This window comes from Stegastes partitus, unplaced genomic scaffold, assembly GCF_000690725.1.
Source record: "Stegastes partitus isolate 25-593 unplaced genomic scaffold, Stegastes_partitus-1.0.2 Scaffold381, whole genome shotgun sequence".
In the NCBI taxonomy this organism is placed as follows: Eukaryota; Metazoa; Chordata; class Actinopteri; family Pomacentridae; genus Stegastes; species Stegastes partitus.
This window is the reverse complement of record NW_007578112.1, coordinates 270,144-290,543: the sequence shown is the minus strand read 5'-3', so window position 1 is coordinate 290,543 and position 20,400 is coordinate 270,144. Positions and strand designations below refer to the sequence as shown.

General features: G+C 40.9%; 1 protein-coding gene across 1 annotated transcript in view; it reads right to left on the bottom strand.

Moving 5' to 3' along the window:
- Nucleotides 1-20,400, bottom strand: part of rbfox1 (RNA binding fox-1 homolog 1) — a 159,623-nt gene that overhangs the window by 16,346 nt on the left and 122,877 nt on the right. The window contains exons 9-10 of the mRNA XM_008284947.1: nucleotides 13,679-13,718; nucleotides 1,944-2,008 (exon numbers count right to left, since the gene is read on the bottom strand). Coding sequence (XP_008283169.1) covers nucleotides 1,944-2,008; nucleotides 13,679-13,718 — 105 coding nt within the window. The remainder of the gene's footprint in view (nucleotides 1-1,943; nucleotides 2,009-13,678; nucleotides 13,719-20,400) is intronic.

Here is a 20,400-nt window from a genome sequence, read left to right as displayed (position 1 = left end):
TAACAAAAAAATATTCATTGCATTATGCATATATTTATTATTAATAAAATGGGGGAAAGGCATACGGGAGATAAAGCACACTCAAACATCATTTCAGCCCCAGAAACCACTATTTCAACTCCAAGCCCTTTTACAATATTCATGAAGCTTATTTTCACTATTTAACTAGAACTCCAGTTCTTTGTTGCATTGTATCACTTACACAGTAAATGCTTATCAGAAGGAAGTCTCGGCCCTCTGCAGTGCAATCTAATGCAATAACGCCGTAATGAAGCTCTAATGTTTGGACTTTTCCTGTGAGCTATTGATTCAGTTTTATTGTCAATCTGAGGGGCGGCGCCGTCATATTTCATACATACAGTCGTCCTCATTTATTCTTAGCCTTCCATTAAAGAAAAGGCAAAATTCACAATAGTCACTCAAATAACTGGAAGCTGAAAAAAGTAATAATAAATAAAAATTTGCTAAATTATAATTTAGTGACATAAGGCATTGCTTTTGAATTGTGGTTGAAAAGAATAATTAAAAAAAACAGAACTGTACTGGACAAATTAGCGCACTTTGCTGATGAGCAGTGAAATCCAAACACCTGTCAACAGGTGCAGAAGTCTGACTGAGAGTTACAGAAAACACTTGACTGCAGTGATCGGCTCAAAGGATTGTTCAACAAAATATTAGTTTACATCATGCTTGTTTTTTTTTTTTTGTTTTTTTAAAATTTATTTTAAATATTTCTGTTGAACCACAATTGAAAAGCAATGTCATGATTTTCATGACATTTTTATTTATTATTACTTCTGTTAATGTCAACTTATTTCAGTCACAGCTGTTTTTTTTCCTTCTTTAATGGGAGGGTATGAATACATTGAGGACAACTGTACACGTTCAACACCATGTGACAGAAAACGAAAGTATACAATATTTAATATTTATGTCCTGCTTCTATCCAGGAAGTGGCGTTTTTCTAAATCAACAGCAACATTACAATTTATTCTCACCATAGAAATTGACAAATGTGTACATTGGTGATACATTTGACCTGCAGTACCAAAGACAACCATCTTGACTTTGGTAAAGACGGGGAGTCTACTTCCTGGATTGGAATGATAGTTCACTAGAGTGTAGCTGACATGTACTGGATAGTGTTATATGATTGGTCCTGTTGATCATGTAAAGGACTCAGATATTGTTGTACCAAATACATCAGAAATGGTATTATAGGGTTGTTTAAACTGGAACTTTAAACGATCCCAGTGGCTCTGAAGTGGTTAAAAAATAATAAGTGAATAAAAACAGCAGATCTGTTAAGAGGAATTTAAGGATCTTTGATTACAAGCCACCGGCGAGTTTATCTTTAGTATAGAGTTTACTAAGACGTGCAAGACTGATAATATGTTTTAAAGCAAATAAAAAACATGGATGAATCATAAAGGAAAAAATTGTTTTAACACAAAAAACACACTTTGCAGTCACTGGCATGTACACCAACCAGCCATAACATTAAAACCACCTGCCTGATGTTGTGTAGGTCAACCATTGGGCCAGAACAGCTCTGACTGATCAAGGTCTGGACTCCACAGACTTTTGAAGGTGGTATCAGGACATTAGTAGCACATTATTAATGTCCTGGAAGCTGTAAAGTGGGTCTCCATGGGTCAGACTTGGTTCCCACAGATGCTCAGTTTGATTGAGATCAACAGTTTGAACTCTTGGTCATGTTCCTCAGACTTTCCTCAGAACATTATCCTCAGTAAAGTCTGCAACAATGTTCACGAGGTTAGACAGGAGACATCTGACTGGTCTTCAGTTTTGACGCCTTTCAATCAAAGCTAGCATTAAGATAAGAAGTCATTTCGCTTGCTGTGGTTTTAATGTTGTGGCCGATTGGTGTAAATGAATCCGGTGCAGTTTAGGTTCTTCTGGTGTGTCAGTCAGCATCTTACCTGTCACTGTATGCAGCAGCTGTGGCAGCAGTAGGCTGGGCATATCTGTAGGCAGCGTAACCACCCTGGAAACACACACACACAAAACAGATAAAGTTTACTCATTCCAACGTGATGGACACTTGCTATACAAACATACTGCTTTGTAATGTCCTGAATTTCAGAGACGTGACATTTAAAGCAGACCTCAATAAAACACTTTCGGGGGGATTCCTCATTTTGTAAAGTTGACTGAACACAGCAAAAACTAAGATGGTGGCCGAGAAGTAATAACTCGTGACATTCATGTCAGTTTTGGTTAAAAGCAGCACATTTCACATTGTCAAAATTAGCATGTTCTTCCACTTGAGTTCATTAGACGTGACATGCCATTCGACGATCCACGAGCGAATAATGGTGTTACATCATAGGATTGATTCACTGTGGGGGGGTTTCAGGTTTTCTGTGAGACTACATATATAAAATTGTGTATGAAACTACTGGGATCAGACTGTAAACTACCAACTAAATCATAGTTTTAGCTTAAATAATGCACCTCCTCATTCACTGTTCAATTCTACGGACACGACTTCAGTGTTCTTAGTACAGTTCGGGTTCGGTAAAAGCAAACCAATTAACCTGAGTTCCACTAACTGATCGGTCTGACAATAAACAGACAGTAAACATGATGCTGGTGGCAGCAGCAGGACGTGTGATGAAGACAAGGTGCTCGGTAAAGTGTGTACAATGATACCAGGGGGCTGTAAACATGTTGTGAGCAGGGACAACTAAAGCACAGGGTGTAAAAATAAATCATAATCCAGCCAAATGAAAATTGCCGCTTATCAGTCCAATTCCCTACGTGATGATTCATCTTTGTCGGTCTTTGTACTGTCTGCTGCTTAATCCCCTGTAGCGGAGGTGACCACATGGCTGGAGACACAACTGTGGTTGAGGTTGGCACTGAAATCAGCTGCTGGTAAGAGACCCCTTTGCTGGAATCACTGTCTTCACAAAGGCTACAGATTTCTAACCTAGTTCACTTTTTCATTATTCCGGAGCACATTTAGGACAAGAAGTTGTGCTATACATGCTGTACAGTGTGCCTATGAGGTTATATGATCTTCTCACGGTGTTTGATGTGTTTAAAGATTTACCGAATCGGTTCATGCATCAGTGAGATTAATCAGCTTAACCCAAAACTGTAAAAGAGAGGCTGTCATAGTTACAAACTGGGTACATTATAGCTCCATAGCACAGTTTGAACTGTATAATATTTAGCTTGACTTGAAAACTACTGTATAGTATTGAAATTTTTTTGTTTATCCTGTTTCATCTTGCTTGTTTAAAATAATTTTGAATAGTGGTGCTTTAAGTTTCAATCTATATGTTTTTTGTTTCCTTTTGTTAACATACACAGGATGTATAATGCTTTTGGCAACTGGAATTTGTGGTTTTAATGTAATGTAATGTTTTAATACTGCAATGCAATGGAACCAAAATTGTATAAAGAAGATAAATGTATGTTTTCAAAGAATATGCATTGCTATGTCACAACTTGTCAACACTATGGACTGTATAACAGTGAGTGAACATGGCCTCCGTGTCAGAAAAGTGAATATGAAAGTGCCTTAAACCTGCATTCTTTCTAACAGCCAGCAGGGGGCGACACCTTTGGATGTAAAAAGAAAAAAAATTGTCTGAAAAAATTACTCTACCTCTCATTCAATTTGGTGCCTCAGTAAACATTTTCCTAACGAGTTTATGGTCTCTACTTAGACGACGTTCTACCATGATGCCTGTTCATAAAGCTGGTTATGTTTTAGGGCAGGTTGCTACCAGTCAGATCCACCACTTGCTCATTACATCGCATAAAAAAAACAAAACAAAGTGGTGATGGCAAAATTCCAAAATGTCCATCTCTGACATACAGTCTGTGGTCTACATGCATTCACAAAGTCTGATACGTGAAGATCTCTGCACTCTAAAACAGTCGGTGAATTCTCAGAGACTCACTACAGCGAGTGTGTTTGCATGCACACTAGAGTCAGTTTTAAGTCTGACCTTGTTTTGACCATATTCAGGATCTGACATTTACACTGGACCAAAGAAATCTACCCAGTCATACCCTTATATACACACAGAATCCATGTTTCTGACCATCTGGATGAAGTATTTCCCATTTTGGCCACTATGTTGTACACCGAAAAAAACCTGGATCATGCCACAGTATCCTAGTTTCTACTGGAGATCAAACCTCAACCAGGATATGATGTTTACATGTGCAACGCTTAACCAGAAAATGACCAAAATAATCCAAAAATCTGATCAAACACCAGTTTTTCTGTCCTGAAACAAAAGCCCGACTCCACTTTATGTATCAAAACATGTTTAAGAGCAAGACTGCAAATTGGTAAAGCCAAATCCCTAAAAGCTTTTAAAGTTTAATCAAAGAGCCAAACATCTGAAATACGCAGTAATATTTTCTTTACAGCATGTTTGCTTTGGTTTATGAGACAGTCTGTGTAAGCCCAGTGATGCCAGCTTTCCCTTAGTGTACGTGGCACTCTCGCTGTAGTTGTATTTGTCAGCACTATGTCATGCTTTAGTGCTGACATAATGTTGCATAATGCATGACAGCATTGTTTAGTGTCAGCATAAGTGTCATGTAATATATTCAGTAAATCCTGCACTGTCTATCCGGCGGATCGGTTCGTTCCTCTCACGCATCACAAGGAATGATATAATTAAGAGACAGCACCTGACACAGGCACATGCAGTGATCAAACACAGTGATATCACCAAATAAATCAACAAATACAAGCACAGGAAACACTGAGTAGTCTCTACGGTCCATTACAGGGAATAAACATTAACGTCTATACATGCATACAAGCCTAAAGTGATGAACAGCCATGCCAGAGTTCATGTAAAGTGAATTTCTATTAGGCCAATAGGTTTTATCTGGACCCAGATTACATAAATAAGTGGAACAAGGTGGTAGAGATGTTAATGAGGAATTTTAATTCTTTTCTACTTTTCCTTAACAATTTCTACTTAAAATGCTATTTCCATAATTATTCCTGCCATTTGAATTTGTCACACATTTTTCAGAGCATGCTAAGTTCTGCTAATTTGTACGACATTCTCATACAAAAAAAAAAACACTGAGGAGAGCAGATGCAGTAGCTCTTGAGTCACTTATTTGTCAATTGCGAGTCATGGCTGAAACAAAAGGGCTTCGTGAGGCTGCTGTTTGGGGCCGTCACTGAGAGACAGTTACACATTATGGCTGCTCACAGGACTGGGAAAGGCAAGAAAGCCATTCTGACGTGTTCGTGTCATTGTAAAGTACAAGGAGTTCTACGAGGTAAAAAAGCTCAAAGATTGTGAAAGTAAAAGACCTCTGCACTGGCAAGAATGGGAGTGTAAGAAGCCAAGAAGAATCCAAGAGGACCATCCTGATGAGCAATGCTTGTACCAACATCTGACACTGCACATGGTTGGTCTCTATGGGCGATGACCAAGCAGGACTCCACTTTAGCACAGCACATTAAAGTTTAATCATATGCACTTTTTATAATGACAATGCATCAATTGTTTTAGGTTTAGGTTCAACTAACTGTCCTCCTATCAATCCAGTTTTGAGTGAAAAACCTCCAAAAGATCCAATGTATACAACCTGCTCCACACCAAGCAGCAGACAGATGTAGTTAGCGACCAGCTGATGAATATAACGTAGCATTTAGGAGCTAAGAAACCAAAAACCGAGCTTCAAGAGTGACTATGGCTCACATTTATCAGATGTACACAAATATGACTTTATGGCTCTTTTTTTGCCACAAAGAATCACTGCTGAAAGTGCTTTATGTGTGAGTGGACCCAAAATGGATGGAAATGGTAATGAATGTAAGCTGGGCAGTGTGAACAGCGTTGACCAGCTTCCAAACTCCTTCAAGCTAATTGAGCTTTCATGCAACAAACCAAATCCACAGAGGCCTCACCCTGCCAGCCAGAGGACTCACGGGAACTACTGTCAGTGTCCCGATGACGGACACCCCAAGATGGTTTTAATGTGGTGTCCTACTGGTGTACCATGTGTCTCCTACCTGACGGTAACACTGGTATTATTTAGCCTTTTGTGATATCTTATTATTGATTGAGGCGTTTTTACATTTCTAGTCAGGGAGAGTTTGAGTTATGAATCCGGTGATATATAATAATAAACTGCCGGGAAAGAAAGAAAAGAAACAGACGTGTTTTGAATTTTGATCTTTTGGAGTATGGACAGTTTTATTCAAGGGTTCTTCATTCTTCTAGTAAAAGTTAGTGCTGAGAGGAGAACCAGCCTGAGAATTGAGTAATCAGGACAAAAGGTAAACTTATTTGTTATTCATTTGTGAGATGTGGTTGAGCAAGGATGGAGGTATTTGTCCAGGTGGTTCTTTCTTGTTTTGAGTATGAATTTAAAAAGGTAATGCACCTGCTCTATATCCCATTTCAGTTGGCCAACAAGCAGAATTATGAATTCCATGCAGCTGATGGAAGTAGCCAAATGCTTTGTTGAGGTTGGAAATCAGAATATGGACAGATGGAATCGAAGATGGTAGATTAATGATGTGCAATAAAACAACAACAGCATACATCAGTGAACTGGCCGCTATTGTTATGACTGTTTTACCCTAATCCTAGTGTTGATAGTGTCCATACAGATATTAAAAAATTACATTCTAATACAAGTAAGCTGCATTCTCGTTTATATTTTGAAAGACACTTAATTTTATTTTGCAAAAGCAGGGTAACAGGAAAGACTTTCAGTTTAAAAGGTCTGTATGAGGAGATGGATGGAGGCATAAATCAGCAGCACGACTTTTACTCAACGACCGTATCCCATGTGGGGCCATTAGACTTAGACGTCAGTTTCGTTTTCACTCTGTGTTTACTTTGGTTAGGTTTAGACTTCAAAAATGCTTGGTTAGGTCCAGGAAAATACCACGGTTTGGGTTGAAAAAAAGATTCTCAGATGTTTGAAGCTTTCCCTCCATTTACTGGGTTACAAGGGCGACAAGACCCATCCTAACAACAGTAAAGCAATACAAATAAATGGCAAAAATATGTTAATTACGAATGTAAACAGACCAAAATAAAATACAGTGGCCTCAAAACATATTTGAGAATGCAGTTTAGTTGTATAGAAGACAAGGTTGATCATCTTCTGCATGGGCAAGGCTGGTAAAATCCATTAGAGCAGGCGGGAGTAACCATGACAACTAAAGCATACAACACTCGGGCAGTTAGTAGTTAGCACTCGTTAAATGTTTCAGCATTTGTTGATGAAAAAAATCAATGCTAGTGTCCTGCTGCAGGTCTGACCATTTCCAAAGCTTAACTGTCAGATACAAAGCACAAACATTTAGACGTTTATGCTAAAAATGTGAAAAATGGCCATTACATCCTATAAGGAACAGAAGATCTGATAACAATCCACATAATCTGCCAAATACTCGACAATCTAAACGAACAGGTGAACATGGCTCTGAACAAGAAAGGGAGACGATAGAGCAGGAGGAGGGAGCAGGAACGAGCACAGATCCAATTAGAGATGAATGTTAATGTGTGACTGTGAAGTAAATTGGAGCACAATACATCATTCATGTGATCAAGATCATTGGAATTACTAATTGTTGCACTACAACGCGACAGAATGAAGGGCAATATGTTGGAATGTTTTACTTAAATCTGATAACGAAAGCAGCGTTTAAGTCAAATATGGCATCGGGTGGTGATAACTTAATGAATCTGTGCACACAAACGTTGGGAAAACCTTGGAAAATGAGCTTAATTGTCTTATATTTTAACCTAACACACACCTTGATGGAGGCAAACTGTCCAACCTGCCCTTGTATTGTAGTCGCCTTATAGGTACAAACATTAGGCTGCATGCAGACATATGTGGCGGCGTCCACATGGACTCCAGCAGACGTGGTGAGATTATGAATTTAACATAGACCTTTGCATACTTGCAGACATGGAAAGTATAATAGAATTTACAAAAAGCCCTCAAAGAAACAGAAGCTCCAGTTAGTCTAAGGCACAGGAGGAACTACCCCCTCTGTAATTCTCTCAAAGGGCCGTGAATGTGCTCCTCGAGGCTATCACAGCTCCACCAGACGCCTCATTTTTTCTAATGAAGGGTCTGACAGTAGCTTCCAGCTAACCGACTACCAGCGGTGCACCACAAAGCAGAGATCAGTCTATTTTCCATGTATCCCCCTGACCCTCCACCTCACACACTATGTAGTCTCAGGACCACACCTCCAACGGTCATTGTCGTTACCCTGTAAGTATGCTAAGATGACAGTAATTATATTATGCATTGATAGTCTCCATTGTCGGGGGAAGCCAGCAGACTAGTTGGCTGTAAATGGCATGTGGCTGAGAAGCCCCTGCTTTAATTCATCATTAAACTGAAGCCGTTTTCTCTCTTCCAGACCCGGTGAGGACTGCAACCCTCCTCACACCATTTCTCCATCCACCCTTCGGTGCCCTACGACTGACAGAGTACGTCCGTCCTGACATGAGCAATGTATTGCTACTACTATAAACTGTGGAGGCGAGTAAGTGATGCTCAGTGCGTGTGATGATGGGCCGTGGCAGAAAGATGAACAGGTTGGCCCGTGTTAGTCACCAACCAATGTGTGACTGTCACTCCTGACTGAGTGACTAATGGCAACCCTACAGCTCCGTGTGCATGAGTGTGTGTGTGTGTGTGTGTGTGCAGCTTGTGTTTGGAAAGAGACCTAATAGCTGGTGTGTACGTGCATATGGTCAAGGTTTGGCTACTCCACACACAAAAACACAGAATCCCACAGGTTCCGATCCATCACATTTGCTGATTCAGTGAAGGAAGGAATGGCCGAGCAGGACTCCTCTTTCTAGATGTCCATTTATCTTCACTGACTTTCACAGCGTTTGGCCACACCTGATGTGGCATTGCCTTGACACAAGTAAATGCACTAAACTCCTCATTCAGTGTTTCTCAAATCGCAAACGAAACTGCTATTTGACGAATGGCTGCCTACAAGTGGCGTTGTTGGATAGCAAATGGCATTACTTGTTGTGTAATAACTCACATGATAAGTTAGTTGAAATGTTTTCTTCCACAACAAATGTTAAAGAAGTACTTTACCTGTCTAACATTGTGGAGATGTGCTGGTTTCCAGAAAACACAATAAGAGCATCTAAACTAGTCTGACCTGCTATTGGCTGTCCATTTCATGCAGCTCTCTCCTCACCTATCCTCCTACCTATCGTTTTCAAAATCCCCTTCACCATGAGAAGCAACCACAGCAACCTCCAAGCACTGGCCTACAAGCTGAAAAAGTTTTGCCAATTTCCCACCAATGCAATCCCCAAGTTCTTAGCCCCGCCCAAGACTATTGTGATTGGTTTAAAAAAAACAACTCAGAGTTTTTCCCCCCTATGGCAGAATGATTATAAGGTGCAGATCATTCTCCATGGCTAAAGAATGAAGATTATCTCTAACTTACTCACTTTATGTACTGTTCATACCGTCTTCGTGACCAACTGCACACACAGCAACCTTATCATGTTGCGTCGATCTATGTTTTCCTGAAGTGGCTGTTGAGCCGTAACTTCACACTTACAGAGGAACAAAAGTCTACAGTTGGAGGGGAGATGGGATGTAGTGGGCATAAGTCAGTGGATTTTCACTGTGGAGTCTTCAGTGTTATTCCTGACTTTAGTCTCATTTCAACGTTTGCTCTCACTTGCTGCTTTTCAGCTGGTGTTTGGTTAATGACCTGTGATGGTAGCAGTGATTTAATGGGCTAATAGCATTTCAATCGGGAACATTTGCTAATTAAGTTGTAGCAGGGAATGTTAGCTTGGTTAACAAAAACCTTCAGCCTGCCCCTGTCCTCATGTGTCATCTCATCCTGCCTGAAGTCTTCAACAGTTGCCAGAAAGTCAATCATTAGCGGGCTGAACAACGTCACACCGGTCATTATAAAATGCTTTAAGAGGCTACATCACGTCAAGCCAGGCTTCGACCAATACCGGACCACCAGAAGATGCCATCACCACTGCCCTTCACACTGCACTGACTCACCTTGAACACCAGGGGAGGCGTCTATGCTTCTCATAGACGTCAGCTTCAACACTGTCATCTCCGGCAGACTGGTCACTACACTGAGTGACCTCAGACCTTCACAGTCCACTAGACACTGGATCAAGGACTTTCTGACCAACTGCCCCCAGATGGTCAGAATCAGTAACCACCTCTCCTCCACCATCACACTCAGCACCGGCTTCCCACTGGGCTGCATGCTGAGTCAATCCTCTCCTCACTGTACACGTATGACTGCGCATCCATCCAGAAGTCTGACAAAATCAATAAGTTTGTCGATGACACAGCTTTGTTTGGCCTTATCTTAGGGGGAGATGAAGCCCAAAGACTGACGATGTGGTGTTCAAGGAACAATCTAGTCCTGAACTCCACAAAACAAAAGAAACGATTCTCGCCTTTCGAAGGAAGCGAGCAGACTTTCCTGAACTACCAACACCACTGCATCAGTGAAGGAGGCACAGCAGCAACTCCACTTCCTGTGGATCCTCAGAAGTTAAAAGCTTCAGGAAAAGCTGCTGGTGCCTACTTACTGCTGTTCTGTCGAGAGCATGCAGTGTTGTTCGCCGCCTGCTAGCAGGAGACAGGAGAGCCTTTCATTGGATCGTCGACACCGCCCAGAGCATCATCGGCTGTTCACTGCCTTATCTGGAGGATGTATTTATCTCTTGCTGCCTCAGTTGAGCAGCAAACATTCTGAAGGACCAATCCCATCCTGGACACCATTTGTCTGATCCACTACGCTCAGGTAGATGCTTCAGGTCCAACAAATCATGGACAAACACACAGCTTCTACCCTTGAACCATAAGAAAACTGAACTGACACTAACTTTCTGGACCTGAGTGTCCACCAGCAACGTAAATACAACCTTATGCACCTTGTATTTAATTATAATGCAATGACAATAAAAGAATTTCTGATCCAGTTGCATAGAAATGTCATTTATAGGAAACATGTTGGCAGAAGGTTTGGGATTTTATTGACAGTTGCTTAGTTTTAATGTGATGCGTGACAAAGTTTTGCATTCACTATGTATCCAAGTCAGACCTATTTCAACCAAAAACAGCTACGGGAACATTTTTCACTATATCCTTTATTTAACAGCAACAAAGCTGTGCCCTTCTTTCCGTCTCGTCTAATCTTCTATTTGGACAAATTGACTGAACACACTTCTAAAGTACAGATTTTTCAATAAACATAACCACAGCTTTGGGGGCTCTCAATCCCTCTGCTAATGAATATTAAATGTTGTGATTGCAGCACAGCAATCAATCCCTGTGGCAGGGGCACAGAGGCTAATGGGGAGGCAGGGAGGTCGAATGTTATGGGAGCTATCTAAGCACCTCCTCCACACACACACACACACACACACACACACACGCAAATGCACATGCACACATACACACACACACAAACATGTACTTTTTTTGAACCAGGGCTGTCTTCAAGATTTAAAAAACACATTTGGAAATGAGAAATCACACCAATTATTAAACAGGATTTCAGGCTCTAACTCCTTTTCTGTCATGATGGACAACAGAACCGCAAGTACACACACGGTGGTGGCTTTAGGGAAAAGCAGATTAATGATGCACTCTCTGTGTGTGTGAGTGTGTGTGTGTGTGTGTGTGTGTTGCAACGAGAAAACCTTGGCAACCTTGAAACACTGATTTTAAAGCCCAGTATCAAAGAGGACATATAATGTTTTCAGTGTAAATTGGAGTGTATTGTTCCATTATTTGTCATCACTATTATTCTAAACTCTTCATGTTCAGCTATGTTTTTAAAATGCTGATGTTGTCGACCATGTCAGCTTTTATTTTTACAAAATCCTGATGTCACTGGGTTTAACCCTCAGATGTTAGCTGGCTAAGAGGTAATCATTCAGGCATTCCTACTGCGATCACACGATTGATGTGAAATTTAATCCATTCACTAGAATTAAAATAAGGTGATTAATATTAGGCTAACTCATATTTACACTGTGAAATTATATTTATTTCCAACGCATCGCTGTGATGCCATTTGTATGCTGGTAATGTGTACATCTTGCACGCTACTGACTCGTGAAAAGAACATGAAACACACATTAGTGTGATGATCAGTGTTCATGGATGAATCAAAACCAAGTGATCAGTTTAATAAATAAAGTGATGAATTAAACTAATTAATTGTATTCAGAACGTATTACATTAGGACATCAGTTTGCAGAGATAGTAAATGGACCCAGTATTATTTTATCAATTATGTCATCCCTACTTTTGTTCATTGTTTAAAAATAAAATAACTGCAATTGTCCTAAAAGAGACATGGTCTATTTTATATATATGCAGCAAATGCTTAAAAAAAATCCTACATATATATATTACACTGGGTTACAAAAAAATATTTTTTTGGAGGTGTCTCGGATTTTTTAACTGATTTAGGACATTTTTGCAACGCTGAATTCAAAAATGACATCTGCTTTTCTGTATCAGGTAAAGTTTTTTATGCCAACTTGATTTTTGGCACTAAATCGATTACATTTTTGACATTATCGATTGATTTATTTTAGTAGTTCTCATATAAAATCAGATTTTAGAGGAAAAATTTCATTTTCTAATCCTTTTCATGAGCTAAATGATCCAAAAGTTGATGAGTGTAAACATTTGTAAAGGTCAATATAAGTAAACTGCATGTTTCATCAAATCAAAATTTTGACCTCATTGAGCAAAACCAATGTAATATCTGGATTCAGCGCATTGCAGTTGTCCAAAATCAGCTCAAAAAACTTTGACACCAAAATGGGTGTAGACCAGTGTTATCATTTGGGGCTGCAAGGTGGAACAGTGGTTAGCATCGTTGCCTCGCAGCTAGAAGGTTGCCGGTTCACGTCCCGGTGAGGACACCCGGGATTTTTCTGCATGGAGTTTGCATGTGCAGAGTGGGTTCTCTCCGGGTTCTCCGGCTTCCTCCTTCCTCCTGCTGTTGAGGTTAATTGGTGATTCTAAATTGTCCGTAGGTGTGAATGTGAGTGTGCTTGGTTGTCTGTCTCTAAGTGGAGCTGATAGTGATATGATAGACTGGTGACCTGTCCAGGGTGTCTCCTGCCTTCACCCTGAGTCAGCTGGGATAGACTCCAGCTCCTTGTGACCCCAGTGAGGATATGAGCAAATAGTAAAGGCCACATTGCAGTATTAGGGCTACATTGTTGTACATTGCATAAGTATTGTTCACATCAGGCAGAATATTGTAGCAGGTTTCAGCTTGTTTTCCAGCAGACTTTATGTGTTTGATCAGACAGTGACCTTTGCCAACATCACTGAGCTTCTCGTAGCTTAAACTTTATTGTTCTTTCCAGAAGTTATTTCATACTACAATTTAGTCGACTACACAAGTGAGTAAATCGTTTTGCAAACCAGACCCCAAGAATCAAATTCAAATCAAATGGTTAACTCATGTGGGTATTTCTCCGTCTCTTTGCTGTGGTTGTGATCAGCTACCTGCCCTTCAAGGTGGAGCCATGTGTGAGTATGGAGGGTCGGAGGGATTGCATGTGCAGAGCAAAAGGTCAGAAACCGTGGAGATGGCAGTGTAGCATGCAATGTCATACCAGTAAATAATACTTACATAAATATCTGCACCATAAAATCCATCCTGGTAAACAACACTGCAGAGGATGCAAACACAAACAAACAGACAAACAAACACACAATAAAACAAAAACATCCATATTAGTGCATGTTCACATGCAGCCACTTGGCTAGCTAGCAGTCCCCGTCTCCACAATCCCAGAAAGAGAAAAGAAAGAAGACACACATAAGAGGGGCTGAGGCAACGGAGAGCTACAAGCATTTCTCTCTTTAATAGCCGAGGAAGGAGGCTCGGTAGAGACACTCCAATTTAGAAGCGTGAGATATTCTGGTGTTTATGTCTAAACAATCCTGTCTCCTGGAAATTGCACGTGTACACACATAAAATACAGCAAATATGTTTGAAGGAAATCTAACTGCAGCTTGGCTATTTTTTTCTGTAAATGTAGTGGGAACGTTTGTTAATAATCTGGAAAGTCACTGATACCTTCATACTAAACATGCAGCCCACTGTCATACCAAAATGTGCAACAACCCCCCTCACAGAACAAAGATAATATTTTCACAGAAAGGGCCGTAAAAATGTGAGATACAACCTCAAAGACAAACAGAGCTTTGTGGTTTGCATTTGAATGATTGCATTTAAACCCCAAATTGTGATACTTTCCTCGAGTGAACCGAGTGGATTTGTAATGGAAACCAAACGGCAACGGAGAGCGAAAGGAAAACAAGGAGGGAAAAAAAAACACAAAGAAAGAAAGAATGGTCTCACACAGGCCTCAAACTACAGTCTCCTGGGTGAAAAGCCTGTGTTTGGCTACCACCACCCCATCAGCCTCCTGAAGTTGTTGTTCTTTCTACTAAGTACTAACCGAAGGGAACTTGCAAGTCATGATGATGATGATGTGAAACTAGCAAGTCACATGAAACAGGCCAAAAAAAGAATATTCCAAAAAAACGTGGGCACCACTTAATGTTACAGCCTTTATTGTGAAACTAATGCTCTTAGTGCTGTTGACCAAGACATCTCTTAGACTTCTTGGGGTGAGGCTGTGTTTAAACATAGAGTAAACTGTTCCCTTACAACATACAGTCGTGACTCGATAATCCGACACTAAATGTAAAACCTTCTTTTATGTCGGATAGCAAGGCTGTCGGATTGTCAAGACGGAGGTGGAGATACAAGGAGGGCTTGATGCTGGAAGGCTCAAGGCTAACTATGGTTCTGTGAAGACACTGACATCTCTTTGTTCATCTGACTTAACACAGAAGAAGTTCTCAACATTTAATCAAAACCACCATCTTTCACTAATCTGTTGTTGCCTTGTTTCTCCTGTTTCAACCCCGACTATCCACCCCGAGCGTCTCCTCCTGATGGATGCAGTTCATAAACGCGGTGTTTCATTCACTAAAAATAAATGCTGCCTCTCTTAATTAATGATAAAAACACTGCAGCTAAATTAATTACTTTCAAGAGGATATAGTTCATCTGAAATTAAAAATAAAATTTTAAGAAAAAAAAAAAAAAGCAGTGCTCAGCTATGTGAAAAAGCAATTTCCCCCGTAGCTACCAATCTACCAAATGACCACATTCATTTCGCAATTGGGTTGAATTTCACCAACCACACCAAGGTATGATTACTGCCAGGCTTGTTGAATCTAAATATCACTTAAATAGAGCCTGTCTGGTATTGTGAAGCAGACTAAAGGGTCTCATAAAGCAGCACATGATGCCACGTTCTGAAGAGATTCAAGAATAAATGCAAAGTCATTGACAATTAGTCTGGAAAGGGCTAAAAGCCATCACGAAGGCTCTGGGACTCCAGTTAATCACAGGGAGAGGCATTATCCACAAATGGAGAGACATGGAACAATGGTGAACCTTTCCAGGAGTGGTCAACATCTCATGCAGGAGGTCACAAAAGAACCCAGATGAACATCAAGAGAACTGCAGGCCTCACTGGTCTCAGTTAAGGTCAGTGTACATGATTCCACAATGAGGAAGACACTGGGCAGAAATGGCGTCAGTGGAAGAGCTGCCAGGCAGAAACCATTTCTGACCAAAAAGAACACAAAGGCTTGTCTGGCATTTGCAAATAAATATGTAGACGAGCCCCAAGACTTGTAGGACTGATGAGTCAAAGGTGGAGCTTTTTGGAAGACATAGGTCCCATTATATTTGGTTTAGAGCTAATACTGCATTCCACAAGAACAACATGATGCCAACAGTGAAACATGGTGGTGGTGGGAGTGTGATGCTTTGAGCTGCTTTGCTTCCACAGAACCTGTCATACCTGATGGAGGCATAAATTCTGCTCCGTATCAGAAAACCCTCCTGGAGAATATCCGCCCATCGGCTCATGACCTAAAGCTCAAACGGGTTATGCAGCATGACAATGACCCCAATCACACAAGCAAGCCGACCTCTGAATGGCTCAAAAAAGAACACAATGAAGGTTTTGGAGTGGCCGAGTCAAAGTCCGGACTTGAATCCAACCGAGATGCTGTGGCAAGACCTTAAAAGGGCACAGCTAACCTGCTTCAGAGGAAGAGGTCAAAATCTGTCAACAGCCTGACCGCCGACTGATCAGATCACAAGAAAAGTTTAATCACAATTCCTGCAAGATCCGGACATAAATAAAACATCCCGGGGAGTCCAGGGGATGAGGGGAAGCAACAGTGAAAGGCGGTAAGACGGTGACGAGGAGGTAGAAGCATGAACAAAACACAAGATTTATGATTGTCAGGACCCGTGCCTCCACCTCTTCGCTGGTAGCTTTTCTCCTCGTCCTTTCCCGGCATGTTTGAGCGTGTGTGTTCTCCGAGCGGCGCATTAATCAAGACAAGTGAGGACACCTGTGCTTGTAGCTGGCTCACCTGCCTTTCAATCATCCGCTCTGCTCCATAAAACACAGCTCAGACCATCACTCGGCCACCGATCGACAACAGTCACTTCTGCTTCCTCGTTTGATGGTTTGCCAGTAGTACCTCCGCTTTGTTCTGCCGCGGTTCCTCGTCCGGATCCCCAGCCTTGTCCTCCACTAATCCCCGGAGAATCAGATCGGATTCCACCGCATTACGCTCTTCTGCTCTGTCGTGATCAGCAGACATTCAGCACAAGCCGCCGGATTCGCCCACCTGCCATTACGCCGCTGGATTCTACCCGCCTCGCAGATGTCGGTCGCTGCCTCACAGACTCCTACCTGCCCCTTCCCAACCCTGTTCTGCCTCGCCTATGTGTTTGGTAGCCGCACATTATTTCACTTTGCAAATTCAATGAAGATACAAGCTTTAGCTGAAGTTCAGGAAAGCAGGACCACACCTCAATCCCTTCGCTTCCTGTCGTATGTCTATACATACCCCTCTGCCCTTCCCACTTGTTCGTTCTCGCTTCTCGAGTCATCCCCAACATTATGTCTATTTCCATCCCATAAACAATCAACCTTCAAATTTTCCATCACACTCTGGTCGCCTTGTGTTTCATGTTCTGCGTTTGGGTTCCAACACAAACCATGACAATTATTAACTCAGTGCAAAGACACTATGTCTATTTTCAACAAGAGGACAATCGAGAAAACCAAGTGTCACCTCAAGCAAAACAATTAACCAAAGTGATGTTTGTAATGAACCACTGAGCCTGATGGGGGAAAAACTGGGGTTAAAAACAGGGTTTGTGATGCCAGTTAGCCAGAATCAGCACCTTTGGTTCAATAAAGCAGTGAACCCAAAGACAGAAAGACTAATCTGAATGACGGTACAGTGCTCAGTTATCCTCAACATAAGGTATACTCACAATAAAAGGACATTTGAACAAATAAGTGTAAAACTATGTAAAACATCCTTTGAATGGCAACTGGGTAGACTTACTACAAGAGTAAAACACTAACTGTACATTAATTCATGCATAATATTCTAATATATTATACTATATTACAGTACAAGAGTCACTGCAGACATTTAATAAATGGCAGGACTTTTACACGGTGGTATAAGTACTTTGACTTGAGAAAATGATCTAAATGCTTCCAACACAGCTGCCCATCTCCGCATTAAGGTCATCAAATACTTGACGGATCTCTACTGATGTGTGACAGAAGTAGCAGCAGTCACAGGAAAGTCTATCCAAGAAAGGCCAGTAAAGTTAATCAACCGTAGTAACGGTGGTCTCTCTTCTGATTTCTATTTAACATTTTGGGGTTTACTTCAGCGACCTGAATGACAGCATAGTCCAATCCTGTCGTCATGTGTTTTGTAGCAGCATTTGCAAAACTAAGGTGATTATTACAATTAGTGCTTTTCACCTGCGACTCAAGCAACAACTAAGAATACTGCTCGACTCACTACTTTTAAGAAAATAAACAATGCATTGCAAGATGGGACGACACCCCTACATTCAACTGGCATGACGGACTGACAATGGACAGGTACCCAACCTAACGAAAGACTTGAGGTATATAGGGATGTCTGGCAAACCACCTGTTTGTCAAACCTTGCTGAGTCAACATGGTGCACACTGGGTACCCTGTAGTAACATTTCTACGAAGGGTAGCTTGATAGACCTATGTCAGAAATACATGGCATGAGTCTATATTCAGATTTTCTCAGCTGGTGTCGTCACTGTAGCTTGTCCTGTAACGTGATTAATGTTGTGAAAGGGTGTGTTTTAACCCACACCATGATCCTTTTCAAATACTTTGGTAATACTTTGAGGGCGACTGTGGCTCAGGTGGTAGAGTGGGTTGTCCTCTAATTGGTGGTTCGATCCCCCGCCCCTCCACAATCGACGTGTCCCTGGGCAATACACTGAACCTGATGTTGCTCCCAATGGCAGGCAGGCACCTTGCATGGCAGCTCTGTCGCCATTGGTGTATGAATGTGATCTAGTGTCAGATGTACGTCGCTTTGAATAAAAGCATCTGCTAATTGTAAGTTTTGGTGCCTAAACTTAAGCAATCAATGATCGAAAATTAAAGTAAAGGGAGAGAGAAAAGGAAACTGAAGTCGCAAAATAAAATGAAAAGAAGTGAAAAAATGGTGCACAATGGGACGTGAGCCTCAGTCTCCTGTTAGTCACTGAATCCTAAACAAGCCAATATGCAACTTGACAGAATCTCTTGTTTGACCCTTTTTGCTTGTCCACACCCCTTAGCTCCCCGTAGCTTGTACCTCAGGCTCAGTGATGAGCATTAAATCCAGATGTTTGACGTCCTATCAATATGTCTGGAATCTCTTATGAATACCTATCTCACAACACGGAAGCGCTCCATGTTCATTAGTGTAAAGATTTTTTTTAAAAAACCCTTATGTACTTGTTAGTGTGAGCGACACATCTATCTTCCAGTAAAACCAGCAGGAGGTGGATGTCAGCACCACATTATGATGAAGCTCCATTTAACATGATCCATTTTCACTTGCCATTTAACTGCTTTCACAACTTTGGGCTAATCCCTGATATCAATAACTCCTTAAATGTCAAGGTGTCCCTGAGAGCCAATTTCCTCATTTAAAATGTACTTTGTGTGGCTGCCACATGCTCATATCGGCTTATTGATACTATAGGCTGTCATGTCAGGTCCCCTTAAAGACATCAGGGAGCATTTTGTGAACACACACATGGATACAAAGCAAACTGAGTTCCCGAGCCGTGTCAGAGGGTTTATTTGGAATCGGCTCGCGACTAACCCAGACAGGCAGTTTTAATAAAAATACATCACGGTCCACATTAATAATTCACCATCCAACTGCCATCAGGGCAATTAAGTGGCGCAGCGGCATTAATGAAAGTAGAATCTCGAGCACATATCTCTTTGTCAGGGCCATGCCTGAGCTGTTCACCCAAACACCTATCTTCTGCTGCTTACATGACGTGCTCATAGCGACGGTGATGTTGGTGGGTGGTTGAATGGAGGGCATCTTGGAGATTATTTCCACTTCAAAAAGTTCTCTGTCTCACCAAACGTCACAGGAGAAAGATTGTTCTTGCATTATTTTTTTAACACGGTCTCCCTAAACTTCAACAGTCTCGGCTACCTTTTATTTTAATTTACTGTTGCTGAACTTTGATGCTAGTAATTTTTCTTGCGGAAGGAAGCGATTTATCACTCCTCTGCTCCACTTCTAACCTGTCATATGTTAATTTCAGGTCATGTCAGTTTGTCATTTTAACGGTCAGGCTTAAGCTACCGTCATTGAAACTCAAGATGTCCTTCTGGAGGCTCAAATGGCCTCATTCTTTCCTTTACTAGTCGTCTTTTAATTTAAAATCTGAGGGGTTCTAGTGACAGTAAATTAACAGCAATTGAAAGAAAATGGCAAAGCTGACACTAATTAAATAAATAAGTTAATTAAAACAAAATAGTGCCCCACAAACATATGTTATGAATTCACGTGTCTGTTCCAATCCCCGGATTTTTTTTGCTTTCCACTGATATATGAGACTTTTTATTATCCATTAGCTGCTTTTATTTGAGAATTTTCTGTAAGTCTCAAAGCCTGTAAAGTAAATTAAAAAATATAAATAATTAGATCTATGTTTTGGATTCACAAATACATATCTATAATAAAAGTTATTTTATAGGAAGATGTGCAAAAGTGCATCTACTAGTTATACAAGAGACACATCTCACTACCAAGAGTCAACCCTTAGCTTTGAACAGTATTGGAGATGACCAGATAATTAAAATATAAATAAATGATAACATGAGTGCTCAAAGTTTATTTTACTTTTACAATAGTTATCTGCAGTAATGCTATTCATTT